Source organism: Chiloscyllium plagiosum, unplaced genomic scaffold (assembly GCF_037043375.1).
Source record: "Chiloscyllium plagiosum isolate Xiang-an unplaced genomic scaffold, Cpla_swu_hap1 HiC_scaffold_13, whole genome shotgun sequence".
NCBI lineage: Eukaryota > Metazoa > Chordata > Chondrichthyes > Orectolobiformes > Hemiscylliidae > Chiloscyllium > Chiloscyllium plagiosum.
Genome location: NW_028270151.1, coordinates 40,121,545 through 40,136,897, shown reverse-complemented (window position 1 = coordinate 40,136,897; position 15,353 = coordinate 40,121,545). Strand labels below are relative to the sequence as shown.

Sequence of the window (15,353 nt, the reverse complement as noted above, 5' to 3'; positions counted from 1 at the left end):
GCTGATCTTCATGGCCTGCTGTTCTGCCATGATCAGGAGATCAGTAGGCACCAGTACCCACCAGTACCCACCAATACCCTCTATTTATTCCTGGCATTCTGCAATTTCTTCCCCTGTATGGGAGAGAAGGCAGAGAGTTACAGGTGGGTGGAATGGATTGTGCTGAGAGGATGGGAGGATAACTTTAAGGAGGGTTGCTGCAAGGGATGGCAGTGAGATGACACTGCAAAGTGTCAATATTTGTTTATTATCAGATGAGAATGTGAGAGCATATGTTGAAAACGATAAATGGGTGAATCTGCAGACAGTGTTGAACTGATGAGTACCGTGTAGGGGAAACCTGTAGAAGTCAGTGAGCAGACTGGCATGTGCCATGCCACTTACTATCTTTGTCCATCATTCAGCAGTCCACTATTTAAGCTTCAGGTTCCTTCTTCAGCTCAACCCCTCCACAATGTCCAACTGGTTTCTTCCTTACATCTAATAGGAATAATGTTTCTTCACGGACACTTACAGCCCACAGCAACACTCCTGGGGATGAGTCCAAGAACGCTGGTGGATTCATAGAGAAACCTTCACAAACTGAGACTCCATCATGAATGTTCCTGCCTGTATCCTGAAAAAGTTCAGATTGGGTGAATTGTTACTCCTGCTATAATCCCGTTTAGTATTGATGCTTTAAATGTTAGGTGCAGGTCATTGTCAAACCCACCTTCTCTGATAGCACCTTCCTCTGGGTTTCCTGTCTTGAAGGCTGAGTTAAAGAAGCACAGCAAAATTATGCAGCAGGCTTCCAACCCACTGTTGGCTTTTCCCAATGTCAAGAGTCCATTCCATGAAAACTCTGTGGGAACAAATTACTGCAGCTGCTGGAATCTATACTGAAAACAACAAATGCTGAAGATCACAGCAGGTCAGACAGCATCCATGGAGAGACAGTAAGCTAATGTTTCAAGTCTAGGTAACTTCATCAGCATGATCTGTGATCTTCATTAGAATTCTGGCCTGGGTTTAAGCTGTTGCAGAAAAATGCTTTAAATGCAAATACATATTGTAGTCTTAATAGCAGTCAGTGCAAGTTTGTTGAGTTTGATTTAAAGAAACCCTTTGAATATGATTTTTGTGAAAATAGACATTAAAGCTTCAGTGGAGGAAAAAGTGAGGTCTGCAGATGCTGGAGATCAGAGCTGAAAATGTGTTGCTGGAAAAGCGCAGCAGGTCAGGAGGCATCCAGGGAACAGGAGAATCGACGTTTCGGGCATAAGCCCTTCTTCAGGAATGATTCCTGAAGAAGGGCTTATGCCCGAAACGTCGATTCTCTTGTTCCCTGGATGCTGCCTGACCTGCTGCGCTTTTCCAGCAACACATTTTCAGATCAAAGCTTCAGTACAAGCTTATGCAACAAAAAATTATTTGCTCTGATTAGAATGAGCTACTGCTGTAACATATGTTGTGCTTGATCATTCTACAAATTGAAGGCAACATGTTGTCAAATGACCATCTTCAAAGGGCACTGTCTCATAATTTAAAGAAGTTAAAGATAACATTTAATATTAAAGGAAACATTTAATGTTAAATAATATGACATTGATGCATTTAGTCATCAGAACTATTTGCACTGATCAGCATTGTACAATTGGCCAAGGAATTGTTTTTGCTTTCCAATGAACTAATTGTAAGTCATTATTTTGTACATATGGCAATGGGTGTTGTCTCATTCTAACTGCCTGCATGAACAAGTAAAATAATTACATTAAAAACTAATGTCCTCCAATGGTTATAGTCTTTTTTTACCTTTATTCATAAAAATTAAAGAGTGAATTAGAGCACTTGAACAGGTTCATGTCACCATGGCAGAGTTGTTAGTATACAACATTTAAAGGTTTGAAATTAAAAAGGAACAAGCTGGGTATTAGATCTTACCTTTTCTGTTGTTATGATGGAATAGATCAGAACATAGACTCAGTCCTTGCAATTCCTCATGGTGATCCCAATTTGTCACGGAGGTTGTGGTGAAAGACACAACCTGCACTAATATTTTGAACAACGTGCCTTCTGAAGGGGAAAGAAGAAAGGAAGTTAATGGCTGACTTATGAAGAACTAGTGAAGACCAGGGAATTGTGTTGAGTCATAATTTGTCTGGAAAATAATGAATTGAAGATAGTTCAAAAAATGACATTTGAAATAGGTGTGCAAAAGCAAGATTTTAGCTGCCTATTCATCCTCCAATAAAATATAATATGTCACTTTTTATATCTAGCTTGCTATTTACAGAAAATGAAATCAGGAGAGAGCATAAGTATTAAAAGTGCATACTCAAAATGAGCAGAAGACAGGACGTGGTGTTCAACAGGGATTTGCATTAATGCATTGGATTTGGAAACAAAGTACAGTTTCTAAATCAATGTAGAATTTCTAAATCTGTGGACAATAGTAAACTGCTGAGGATGTAATTAATACAAAGATTGCAAATAAAATCGAAGACAACAATTGTAGACTTGCTGACTGGATGCTTAATTGGCAAATAAATTCTATGTAGATAAAAAGGAAAGTCTTGTGTTTATATAGTGTCTTTCCCTGGGTACGCCTAAGTGCATTACAGCCAATGCAATGTAACACGACAGTTTGTGCACAGGAAGCTACAACAAACAGCAATGTGTTAATGACCAGATAATCTATTTTTGCAATGTTGATTAGCCTTAACTTTGCTCAGAACCCAGGGATAACCCCTGTTATGTTTGAAATAATGTCATTAAACCTTTTACACTTACATGGGATGGTAGGTTTAGCATCTCATTTGAGTGATTAAACCAAACACCTTCAATACTGGACTGGAGTGCTAACCTTGATTTCCGTGCTTACGACCTGGAATGGGACTTGAACCTACAACCTTCTGACTCAATCTTTCTAATGTTCCTGGCAGATCTCTCAATTAGCACTTCATGGGAAATAAGGTCATTTGACTGCTCCATTTCAGTGATTAGGGATTCCTACAGTTCCACATGCTATAACTCGCCTTATGGGTAGCCTGATTACTAAGGCCCAAGTTGTTTGCTCACCATGCAAGCTTGAAGCTGAAATAGAGTGCATAAAGCCTCCTTCACGATAATGGCTACCCTGATCAGATCATTTCTCAATGTGTATTGTGGAAATTTATGAACTGGCCTAAAGCTGCCACATTCAACCCTGAAAAGTGCCTAGTTTACTTTAGTTAAAAATCGCACAACACGAGGTTATAGTCCAACAGGTTTAATTGGAAGCACTAGCTTTCAGAGCGCCACTCCTTCATCAGGTGGTTGTAGAGGACACAATTGTAAGACACAGAATTTATAGCAAAAATTTACAGTGTGATGTAATTGATATTATACATTAAAAAATACCTTGATTGTTTGTTGAGTCTTTCATCTGTTCGAATACCATGATAGTTTAACTTCTTTCAGATGTAAATCACAAAACCTTTTTTTAAAACTTACATTCTCAGGTTAACTGTAACAATTGGTGTGAGCCAGATAACATGTTGAAGGTATTAGCCCCCTGTGTTCTCTGTCTGTGCCATAATGTTTAGACTGATTCTAATCTAAAATGTGAGTTAACAGAGTCTTACATGAATTCATGCAGTTTTTGAGCAAAGTACAATGTAACATTGCAAGTACAAATTCACCCCACAAACGTGTTCCCTCCCAGTTGGGGAACACTTCAGCGGTCCAGGATATTCAATCTCGGACCTTCAGGTGATCATCCTCCAAGGCGGACTTCGGGACAGGCAGCAGCAAAACGTGGCCAAGCAGAAGCTGATAGCTACGTTCTGCACCCATACGGAGGGCCTCAACCGGGACCTCGGGTTCATGTCACACTGCAGATGACCACCATTGCACTGTACACACACACAGACACTCCTACACGCGCGCACACACACACAGACACACAGACACTCCTACACTCATACACGTACACAGGCAGACACACACACTCCTACACTCACACATGCATCCTCTCACAGACCACTCTATATATACACACACACACGCATACACTTTCTCTCACAGACACTCACAATCCTCCACCCCAGAGACACACATACTCCTACAGACACATACACTCCCACACTGACACATGCACCTCCTCACAGACTTAGACACTCTACACTCACATACACACACATATACACTCTCTCTCACAGTGACAACACCCCACCCCTGACAGACAGACAGACACCCATACACACACATATGCATATACGTTTGTGGGGTGAGGTTTCAGCTGTCTGCAACAAGCAAGATGCTAACCTTACCCAGTCAACGTTTAGAAACTTTAAGCACTGTATCCTACATTTAATGTGATCCTATAATTGGATGGCATTTGCTAAACAATCTTGATTGTGCAAAGAATTACTCTAACAATCAATGCAAGATTGTCAGTTGGGCTCAAAGTGTGTTTGTATTTGTCTGTACTGGAAGCTACATCTACTCCTACACAGAGCTGTGTTCTTTGCAGACAGAAAGCATATGTACACACCCTGTCTGTGTTTCAACTGTACAACATAAGCCATAGCCTGTCTTTGGTTCATTCTGCATAGCAATGTCTTTACCAAAAGCAGTCAGCCTCATTGGCTTAAATTTAATCGCAGCTTGGCAGTTCATTGTCAGTCATTTAAATTATGCATTCTCCATGACAACGCCTGTACAAATCAGAGTCAACCTGCCAACCAATCAACATGATTGTCTCATGCAGTATAAAGATGTAGTTTCCTTTTATGTTAATATTTCTTGTGAATTGTCTTAATGGGTGCAGGATGAAAAGCTTTGACAAGATGTGTCCAAAGTAGGATTTAGTTGATGTTGCTTTTAGTCTGTTGATACAGGAAAGGTCTCTCGAAACTTAAAATTATTGTGCTGCCCATTCAGTCACTCATTGGGAACTCAAATACATTTTTTGAAGTTATCATTCTCTACTGAGTTCATAACAGAGCCAGCTAATTTCATTTGGAAATATAAGAAATGCAAGGAAGTGATGAAGCTAGAATATGTTACTGAAAGGAAAATTCTACTTTTTAATGGATTTTATAGTTGATCTATTTGCAATAGGCACTCATCATCTTGTAAATATTTATTTCATTTGTTCACTACATGGTTCAAACAACAACCCGTAAAAGTGCCACCCAATAAATGGGTGAACATTACCGTTCAGATATGAAATATCATAATTGTTCAGTTTTAAGCCACTTAAATTAACTTTTGATGAAATTCCATTGCAAGAACTAAATATATTCGGTGAAGACTTTAATACTGGTAGCCACTGGATTTATTCCAGTTTGAATTTTTCTAAAGACATTATCCATTTAAAATTAATTTATAAATATGTATTTATTGTCAAAAGTCAGTGTGATTTTATAGTAATAAACTGTTAGCCTACAATAACTGCTGTGCTATATATTAAGCTGATATCAGCCTCCATCTGGTACTCTGAAATGTTACTGTTAATGATAAAGCAATAAGAATGTCAGTTTTTGGAATTTTTACATCCATCCCCATCTCCCTAATTGCATTCTTTTTATTTAATTTTTAGTTTAGATTCTCTCAACATCGACCTGCATCTCTAGAACATAGTCTTTGACCACAAAGTGTCCCTTGATACTGTAACAATACTATTTGGCCCTACACAAAGAGACTAACAACCATGTATTTAAATACAAATTTATACAAAAGGTCAGAATCGTTTATAACCCATTTTCACCCATGCCAGCAAAGTGGCCTCAATAAACTCTCTTTGTCCCCTCCCGCACTACATCTCAATGTGTTCCTTAGTTCTGCAGCTGGGGTGGAGGGACCCTGCTCAGCATTGGAGCCTGTTGGCCCTGGAAGTTTGGTTGGGAAACCCCAGGATCCTTTGTGCTTGGGTGGGCCAGATATAGGAAAGGTTATCTTGCCAGAGGAACGGAGGGTTGTAGGCCTCCTCTAGAATGTCCTGAAAGGAGACCTGTGAGAGGACTGTTTGTGATTCCTCCTCTGACTAGGTCCCCATTGGCAAAACCATGCCTCATTGTGAGGACAGGGTACCTACAGTACATGCTGGGTTCCTTGTACCCTTTCATCATGACTGGGGCAAAATAAGCAACACAAAAATTTGTAAACCTCCTAAGAAATAGCTAATTCAATTTACTCCATATAATTCATTTTACAGTAAAAATATTGTTCAATTTCAGTGACTTGGATAATGCAATGTAAAGAAAATGACAAAGTAGGAACATAGTGCAAACAATTGATTTCCCAGTTTTATATATTGGATAACATTGAATTAAGCAGAGTAGACTGTTATTTAAAAGACATCCAAGGATGTTTGGTAAAAAAGAAAATATACCAATGTGCAATGATGAATTACAGAAATAAGATACACTGTACTTGGGTCAAGGCTGAAAAAAGCTATAAGTTTGCGACGTATCCTGGTGTCATAGAATCATAAAGATTGGTTCATGCTGACAAGACATCCTAACCTAATCTAGTCCTATTTGCCAGTACTTGGCCCACATCCCTCTAAACATTTCTATTCATATACCCATCCAGATGCTTTTTAAATGTTGTAATTGTTCCAGCCTCCACCACTTCTTCTGGCAGCTCATTCCATATACACACCATCCTCTGTGTGAAAAAGTTGCCCCTCATGTCCCTTTTAAATTTTTCTCCTCTCCTAAATCTTATACCCTTTAGTTCTGGAGTCCCCCACCACAGGGAAAAGACCTTGCCTATTTTCCTATATATGCCCCTCATGATTTTATAAACTTCTATAAGTTCAACCCTCAGCCTCTGACATTCCAGGAAAAATAGCCCCAGCTTGTTCAGCCTCTCTCTATAGCTCAAATCCTCCAACCCTGATAACATTCTCGTAAATTGTGTTTGAACCTTTTCAAGTTTCACAACATCCTGGGGACCAGAATTGCACACAATATTCCAAAAGTGGCTGAAGCAATGTCCTGTACAGCAGCACCATGACCTCCCAACTCCTGTACTCAATACTCTGACCAATAAAGGAAAGCATACAAAATACTATCCTATCTACCTGTGACTCCACTTTCATGGAACTATGAACCTGCACTCCAAGGTCTCTTTGTTCAGCAACACTCCCCAGGACCTTACCATTAAGCGTATAAGTCCTGCTCTGATTTGCCTAACCAAAATGTGACATCTCACATTTATCTAAATTAAACTCCATCTACCACTCCTCGGCTCATTGGCCTGTGGTTTGTTGAATTATGTAGTTTTGTCCTGTTGAAGGCTAAGAAGAAAAACCATGGAAATACAGAAACATGAGCCAATCAAAACAGAACTAGGCTTCAGATGGATGGTTTGGAGTGGTAACTAAACATTGAATATTTAATTAAGTGCACGTAATTGCATCAATCCATTGCCACTCCTTGGTACTTGTGTTCTGTTGCTAAATTAAATCATATACAGTAATAGCTTGGTTTGTCATGTTATTAAGAGCACTAGGCTTGTGCCTTTGAGTACAAATGCTGTGCAGCTGTGTTGCCAAACATACCAATTCAGGGTCTCTGTCTCACTACGTGGGCTTGTAGATTGAGAGAAATTTGTATCAGTAAGAGTTTGGAGTGAATTTTCATGTTATATTGCATTTGAATCTTATAATTCCTTTCTAAAATACAGGATTTTTACAGATATATTTTAATCAATCCAGTCAAAACTCTTGATACACACCACTAAAACAAGTGAAGCTAGAACAGGGTCTCCTAGTTAACAGATCAAGACATTGCCACAATACTGCAACAGCCCTGAAACCTACAGCACTTGACATTCCCAGGAAGTCTCCCATCCAGTTACTAATCAGGCCTCACTCTGCTCAGCTTCTGAGATCAAATAGAATCGAGTATTTCCAGACCAGCCTGGCTGTAACCAGTACCCTTACTATAGCTAGTGGAGATTGCAAAACATTTCATTTATGAACAGCAGAATGACAATGCAATAAGTTCTTTAATTTGATTTGGACATGCCGGTATTGGACAGGGGTGTACAAAGTTAAAAATCAAACAACACCCAGTTATAGTCCAACAGGTTTAATTGGAAGCACGAGTTTTTGGAGCACTGCTCCTTCATCAGGTGATTGTGGAGTACTTCAAAAGCTAGTACTGCCAATTAAACCTGTTGGACTATAACCTAGTGTTGTGATTTTTAACTCCTTTAATTTGTGTAGCAATTCACTTAAAGCATATTGTTCCAGTCACTATGAGGGCTTTATTTTCTGAAACACATTTTATTTTAACTACCTGGTGATAGAACAATTGATTCCTATTATTTAAATTGGTAAATTTGTCAGTGAATTTCTATTATAATTCTATTATGAATTCTGACGACAGTGAAGTTACATTTACGTATCAGCTGACTACCTTTGGCTTTATTATCCCATCAAGTTCTCTTTCTCATTCTTTTAACAGTAATCCAACCATTTTTGTTTCAGTTCTGGATGTCTGCACTAGCCACAACTATTCCTGTACCATGTGGTGCCTTCATGCCAGTCTTCGTTATTGGTGAGCTATTTTCACTCTTCAAACTTTTTTTTTCAATTGTGTAAAGTGCATGAGATATTGCATTTTGTAATAATCCCCAACTTTATCAATTTCCTCTTCAATTTATCATTTTGGAACATCCTTTATGTTAGCCATATTTCTACATGACCTTTCTTTAACTGAGATGAATAGTGTGCAACATTCTCTTTGATCTCATTCACCAGTCACAAGTTCACAGTTCTATCTAATTATCTGTTTGTATTACATTTGAGAATTCAGACTATCGTTGAGGCTACATTCCTGTTATGATTAATAAGCAAAATGATGCTACATTTTAACTTATTTAAGTTGACTCTAGGTCTGTTACTTATTACCACTATTCCATCAAATAAAAATTATGATGTGTGTCATTTATTGTGAGGCAATCCTTTTGATCATTTTGAACTTCTTTTACCATTTTTGTTGAAGAGCATCTATTTAAAATCCCTACTTTGAGTACAGAAGAAAGAAAGGATACATTTGTTATCTAAATAAATTATCTCCACTGAATGACCACCTCTGGGAAGTTCTGTACGTCATTCATTTCAACATCAGTACCATATAACTATGAGCTGGGGTGGGGTAATGTACTTACAGTTGTATTTTTGTAATGAAACAGCTGTGTTTCAGCTAATGCACAGTAGACTGTGGGGAAACACCACAAAATTGATCAGCAAGAAACATGCGCATTTCAAATGTATCATCACCCAGTTTACATAATGCCTAGTACCTTAATGAGAAATTGAGAAAAACCTTCCACTAGTTGAAGACGGATACAGTGCAAACCTAAATGGTTGGAGTTGTTGGAAGCCAGCCTCCTCAGCTTCAGAACATCTGAAGCAGGAGTTCCATCAAGACAGTGTCCAAGCCCAACCAATTTCAACTACTTTATCAATTATACTCCCTCCCTCATAAGGTCAGAAATGGGTTTGTCACTGATGGTTGCACATTATTCAGCACAGTTTTCAGTTCTTCCAAAGTGTTCCATCCCACATGCAGCAGGATCTGGATAATGTTTGAACTTAGGCTGAGAAGTCACAAGTAAGCATTCAGGAATAATCATCTCCAACAAGAGAGTCTAATCAGCTCCTCTAAAAATACTTTGCCTGAATGAGTGCTGTTCCAACAACGCTCTTGAAGCTTGACATCATCCTTCACAAAGTAATCTGTTTGATCAGCATCCCATCCACGACCTTAAATATTCACTCCTTCCAGCATCAGCATACAGTGACAGCAGTGTGTGCCCATCTACAAAATATATTGGTCATGCTAAATTGCCCATAGAGTTAGGTACATTAGTTAGGGGGAGTGGGTCTGGGCAGGTTACTCTTCGGAGGGTCGGTGTGGACTAGTTGAGCTGAAGGGCCTGTATCCACACTGTAGGGAAGCTAATCTAATCTAACTCACTGAGATATCTTCGATAGCACATTTTCAACCAGCAACTTCTACCAGTTCAAAGGACAAAGGCAGGAGGCATGTAGATGTATACCTGCTTGTTCCCCTCCAACTCTCACACTAGTTTGATCTGGAACTACATCACCATGTTGCTGAGTTCAAAGCTTGAAATCTCAGCACGACTATACAGCACATGTATCCCAGTGGTTGAAGTAAGTGACTCATCAATACAACTCCAAGGGCAATTAGGAATTAGCCTTGCAAGCAATAACCAAACCAGATGAACAAATATACAAATACCAACTTCTCAACATATCTGTTGTGAAGGTATAAATAACTCATAGAGATGCACTGACAATGAAGACAGTTCATGTGATTTTGGTGTGTGCACATTACTCTGCTAACTGTTCTTCAGATTATTGGGAGCAAGGGCTTTGATGAGTAAGGTTTATGGACATTTTCTAATCAACCTGTTGCAAGATGTTATTACATCCCACTGGAAACTGAGTCTCCTGGCTCAGGGATAAGGACACTACCACTGTGCCAATAAAGCTTTTTTCCAATTCCGTTCATCTTTAATCATGAAGCTGCCAGAAAAAAACATGTAACCCATCAGAAGTTCACATACTTGGAGGTGGGTAACTGGGGAGGGAAGCCAGTGTTGCAGCTGAATGGAGTAAATGTATTTACTGTCAGACTATGTGGAGAGTGGCAATATGTACAGAACCTAATGGTAAAAAGTTTAGAGATCTTGAGCTGCAAAACTCACAGATACTTATCAGGACTTTGTCTCCAAATGTTTCATTCAGCTTAATTTGAGGATCTGTTTGTTTATCACTGGAAATGGCCTCCTGCTGACTTTAGTTGGTGGGTGGAAGCGACAACTGGCGGTATTCAACAGGCAAACACGAAAATGGTAATGAAGCTGTAAGTGCAGCACTGGACCTATATTTGTGTATATTTATTAGGCTCCCACCACTTTTCAATTGGTAATTCAGTCACCAAGATGCAATTTCACCTGAAAATCAAGATAGATGACAACATGGGTGAGTCAGTATGATTACCAATACTTCTCGCTTTATTTTTAAACACAAGCAAGGCATCAGTGACACAAAAATTATCCCCCTTTTTTTTTTTAAAAAGAAATGTCTTTGGACACATTCTGTGATAAATGCCTAATGTACCGTTCCAAGTACTTTCCGCACAGTTACATTGACCTTTAACCTACATGGTTCCATAATTAGCTTCCACTTCACATTTAGCTAAAATAGAATCATGTTCAGAGAACAGTTGAAAGTTATCAGATTCCTTTTTTGTATAATCACTAAATTCAATAATCGTCAAAGTAGATACACATTAGATAGGTGGCATGGTGGCTCAGTGGTGAGCACTGCTGCCTCACAATGTCAGGGACCTGGGTTCAACTCTGGCCTCGGGCAACTGTCTGTGTGGAGTTTCTGTCTGCATGGGTTTCTTCTAGGTGCTCTGGTTTCCTCCTACAGTCCAAAGATGTGCAAGTCAAGTGAATTGACCAAGTTAAATTGCCCATAGTGTTAGGTGCATTACTCAGGGGTAAATGAGTCTGGGTGGATTTCTCTTCGGAGGGTCGGTATGGACTTGTTGGGCCGAAGGGCCTGTTTCTACACTGTAGGGATTCTAATCTAATCATAAACTTCGATTTAGTGAGTTTTGTTTTGCTGCTGAGGCATCTGGTGCTCATTTGTAGCTTTGCACTTTGCGTGTCATTCAAATCTTGAATATTGATGTTTTTGAATGTCAGAAATAAAAATGCCTGTGCAGTTCTCTTCTTGGCTGTTTTTCATCAAAATTCTTTGTGTAAGGCACGGAATTCAACTAAATGTTTAACAACAACTTTTAAGCTAAAATTTATTTTAAAGGCTGTCAATACATTGGTTCTCTATTTATATTGAGCCCAGGTATGACACTACTCTGCCAACTGTTCATCACATTAATAGGAGCAAGGGCTTTGATCATTCAGGTTTATAGACAGTTTCTAATCAACTTGTTCAAAGATGTTATTGCACATCCAGATATGACACTTCGGTGTAATTCTGATTTAAGTTTAATTATGACCCTTAACACCTAACTAAGCTTCAGAAAATTGAATCTTGGGCACAGTTATTCTGATTGAAAAGTGTGACGCTGGAAAAGCACAGCAGGTCAGGCAGCATCTGAGTAGCAGGAGAGTCAACATTTCAGGCATAAGCCCTTCCTGGTGTCGATTCTCCGTTCTCCTGCTCCTTGGATGCTGCCTGACCTGCTGTGCTTTTCAAGTGCCACACTTTTCGACTGTGATCTCCAGCATCTGCAGTCTTCACTTTCTCACAATTATTGTGGACAAATGTCACAGAACAAAAGTGGGTAAATCGGACTAAGTGGGTAAGTCGGTGGGGGCTGTTTGTTTGAGTCTCACTTCCCAGCACACCGACATTCAGATTAGCTAAGGAAATTCACCGTAAACTGAAATACCCAGTAGAAGACTCATGCCACTCCATCTACTCCACCCAAGAATTTCTGAACATCATCAAAGACACCAAGACAGAAGAGGGCGAAGCCATGGTCTCCTTTGACGTACTGGTCCTGTTCACATCAATTACAAGCCTGGTCAAAAGAACACTGACCGCACTACTAGAGGAACCAAGGACACAAACACCAGAGAGCACCAACACCAGAGATCAAGAACAACACCCTCAAGCTATTAGACCTGTGCCTCACTACCCACTTCACCTTCAATGACAAGACCTACAAGAAAATCAACAGAACACCCATGGGATCACCAATAACAGGCATCTTAGCAGAAGCAATATTGCAGAGACTAGAATGAACAGCCCTCCCCAAAATCCAACCCAAACTTTGGGTCTGCTATGTGGACAGCACCTTTGTCATCACGAAACAGAACAAATTAGAGGAAACCTACAATATCATGAACAATCTCCTTACTGGTGTAGGTTTCACAAAAGAGGAGAACAACAGACTCCCCTTCCTAGATGTCATAATAGAATGAACAGTCAATGGAGAACTGCAGACCAGCATCTACAGGAAAACAATACACACAGACCAGATACTCAACTACAGGAGCAATCATCTCAACACCCACAAACTGAGTTGCATCAGGACATTATTTAAATGGGCCACAACACACTGCAGCACCAGGAACTACAAGCAGCAGTCGCCTCAGGCGACTGAATGTGTGGAGTTTGCACATTCTCCCCGTGTCTGCGTGGGTTTCCTCCGGGTGCTCCGGTTTCCTCCCCCAGTCCAAAAATGTGCAGGTTAGGTGAATTGGCCATGCTTAAATTGCCCATAGTGTTAGGGGCAAGGGTAAATGTAGGGGAATAGGTCTGGGTGGATTGCGCTTCGGCGGGTCAGTGTGGACTTGTTGGGCCGAAGGGCCTGTTTCCACACTGTAAGTAATCTAATCTAATAAAAATACCTATACAACATGTTCAAGAAGAACAGGTACCTGATGAGCACAGTCCACCGATTCTTAAACAACAAACCCAAACAAGAAGACACAACATGCCCAGAGATTCTAGCCACAGAACCTTACATCAAAGACATCTCTGAGATGACTACCAGACTACTCCAACCTCTTGACATTGTGGTAGCCGACAAACCTACCAAAACACTGAAACAGCTATTAATGAACCAAAAGGACCCTATATCAGCAAATTGAATGTCATATACAAAATACTCTGCAAGGACTGCAACAAACATTTCACCAGACAGACTGGCAGAAAACTAGCCACCAGGATACACGAACACCAACTAGCCACCAAAAGACATGACCAGATATCACTGGTATCCTTACATACAGACGAAGAAGGACAACACTTTGGCTGGAACAACACATCCATCCTAGGACAAGATAAACAAGGACACATATGGGAATTCCTACTGGTCTGGCATTCAAACCAGAACTCCATCAATAGATACATCGATTTGGACCCCATTTGCTAACCTCTGAGAAAATGATATCACCCACCTTAACAGACCAAGACACATAAATGGAAAGCAGGGCAGAACACCAGCAGTTCAACGGACGCTGGTGATGTTACCTAGCATGGTGCGAAACGTCTGAGAACAAGCCTACCGCTCAGAGAGCAAACTTACAAACTGCCTGCTTTTGTTGATAGCTAGTGAATGCATGCACTGTCAATGTAGTGTGATTGCCTGAACGTTATAATCAGATGGGTTTTTTTTTCATTTAAGTTACACTCCCATTTTTGCGAACCCTCCATGCCCGATACATATGAAGTTAAGATAGTACAGTCAAGATGGCAGAGGAGGGGAAAGTGTATTACATAATGATGGAAAATGGGAAGTTGCTCATTTTGAAAGGAAGGAGATAAGAACAGTATTGTTATAGAAAAGCTGCCGAGAACTGTAACACGGGACTTGTACATGAATCATAGAAAGCTAGCACACTGATAGAGCTGGTAATCAAGAACGTTAATGGAATGTTGGTTCATATTTCAAGGGGTTTAGAGTATACGTGTAAGGAAGTCTTACTGCTATAGTATAAGGTGCTGGCGAGACCACATCTGGAATGCTGTGAGCAGCTTTGGTCCCTCTACTTAAGAAAATAAGTCATTTCATTGGATGCAGTTCATAAAAAAGTTCACTGAGATGATCCTTGGTGTCGAGGTAATTTCATTAAAATGTATCGAATTCTTAAGGGGATTGGCAGGGTAAATGCTGAGAGGATGCTTCCCCTCCTGGGAGAGTGGGACCACAGCATCTAGTCTCAGAGTAAAGGGGTTTCAATGTAAGTCTGAGATAAGGGGGAATTCCTTCTCTCAGAGGGTCGAGTGTCTTTGGAACAACTTGTCACAGAGAGCTATTGGGGCAAAGTCCTTGTGAATATTTAAGGCTGTGATGGATAAAGTCTTGATCAATAGGAGAATTGAGGGAAAGCACAGGAAAGTGGGCCTGAGGAATGTTAGATCAGCCACTATTGAATGGTTGAGCAGGCTCGAGGGGCTGAACAGCCTCCTCCAGTTCCTATTGGTCATCTTGTTATATTCTGTGTCAACTTTGTAAATAACAATGGTTTTCACTTACCTCAACTTTATTTTGTAGCACCTTGCTTATTTTCTGGAGGATTATTGCTGTTAAGAACAGTAACTTCAATTCTTTTCTCCAAATTTTTTTAATGGTATTTGTCCCTTTGATTTCTCAGAGTTTTAGTGTGCAATGTTAAAAACTGAAGAACACCCAAATACAGTATCTGAAATTAGCAACTAGCAATTTAATTTAACTTGAAGCACCTTACTTATGAAACCTGAATAAAGGCATCAACAGAAGCACAGATGCAGAAACAGACTTTAAAAGAAAATTTGTACATGACTTGGGAAATATTTTGTTCACATTCACACATGC

The 15,353-nt window shown here is 39.9% G+C and overlaps 1 protein-coding gene across 2 annotated transcripts in view; it reads left to right on the top strand.

The window, feature by feature from the left end:
* Positions 1 to 15,353, top strand: part of LOC122555979 (chloride channel protein 2) — a 624,753-nt gene that overhangs the window by 464,333 nt on the left and 145,067 nt on the right. For both annotated transcript variants that reach the window (XM_087993551.1, XM_043702310.2), the window contains exon 13: positions 8,468 to 8,537. In XM_087993551.1, coding sequence (XP_087849677.1) covers positions 8,468 to 8,537 — 70 coding nt within the window. The remainder of the gene's footprint in view (positions 1 to 8,467; positions 8,538 to 15,353) is intronic.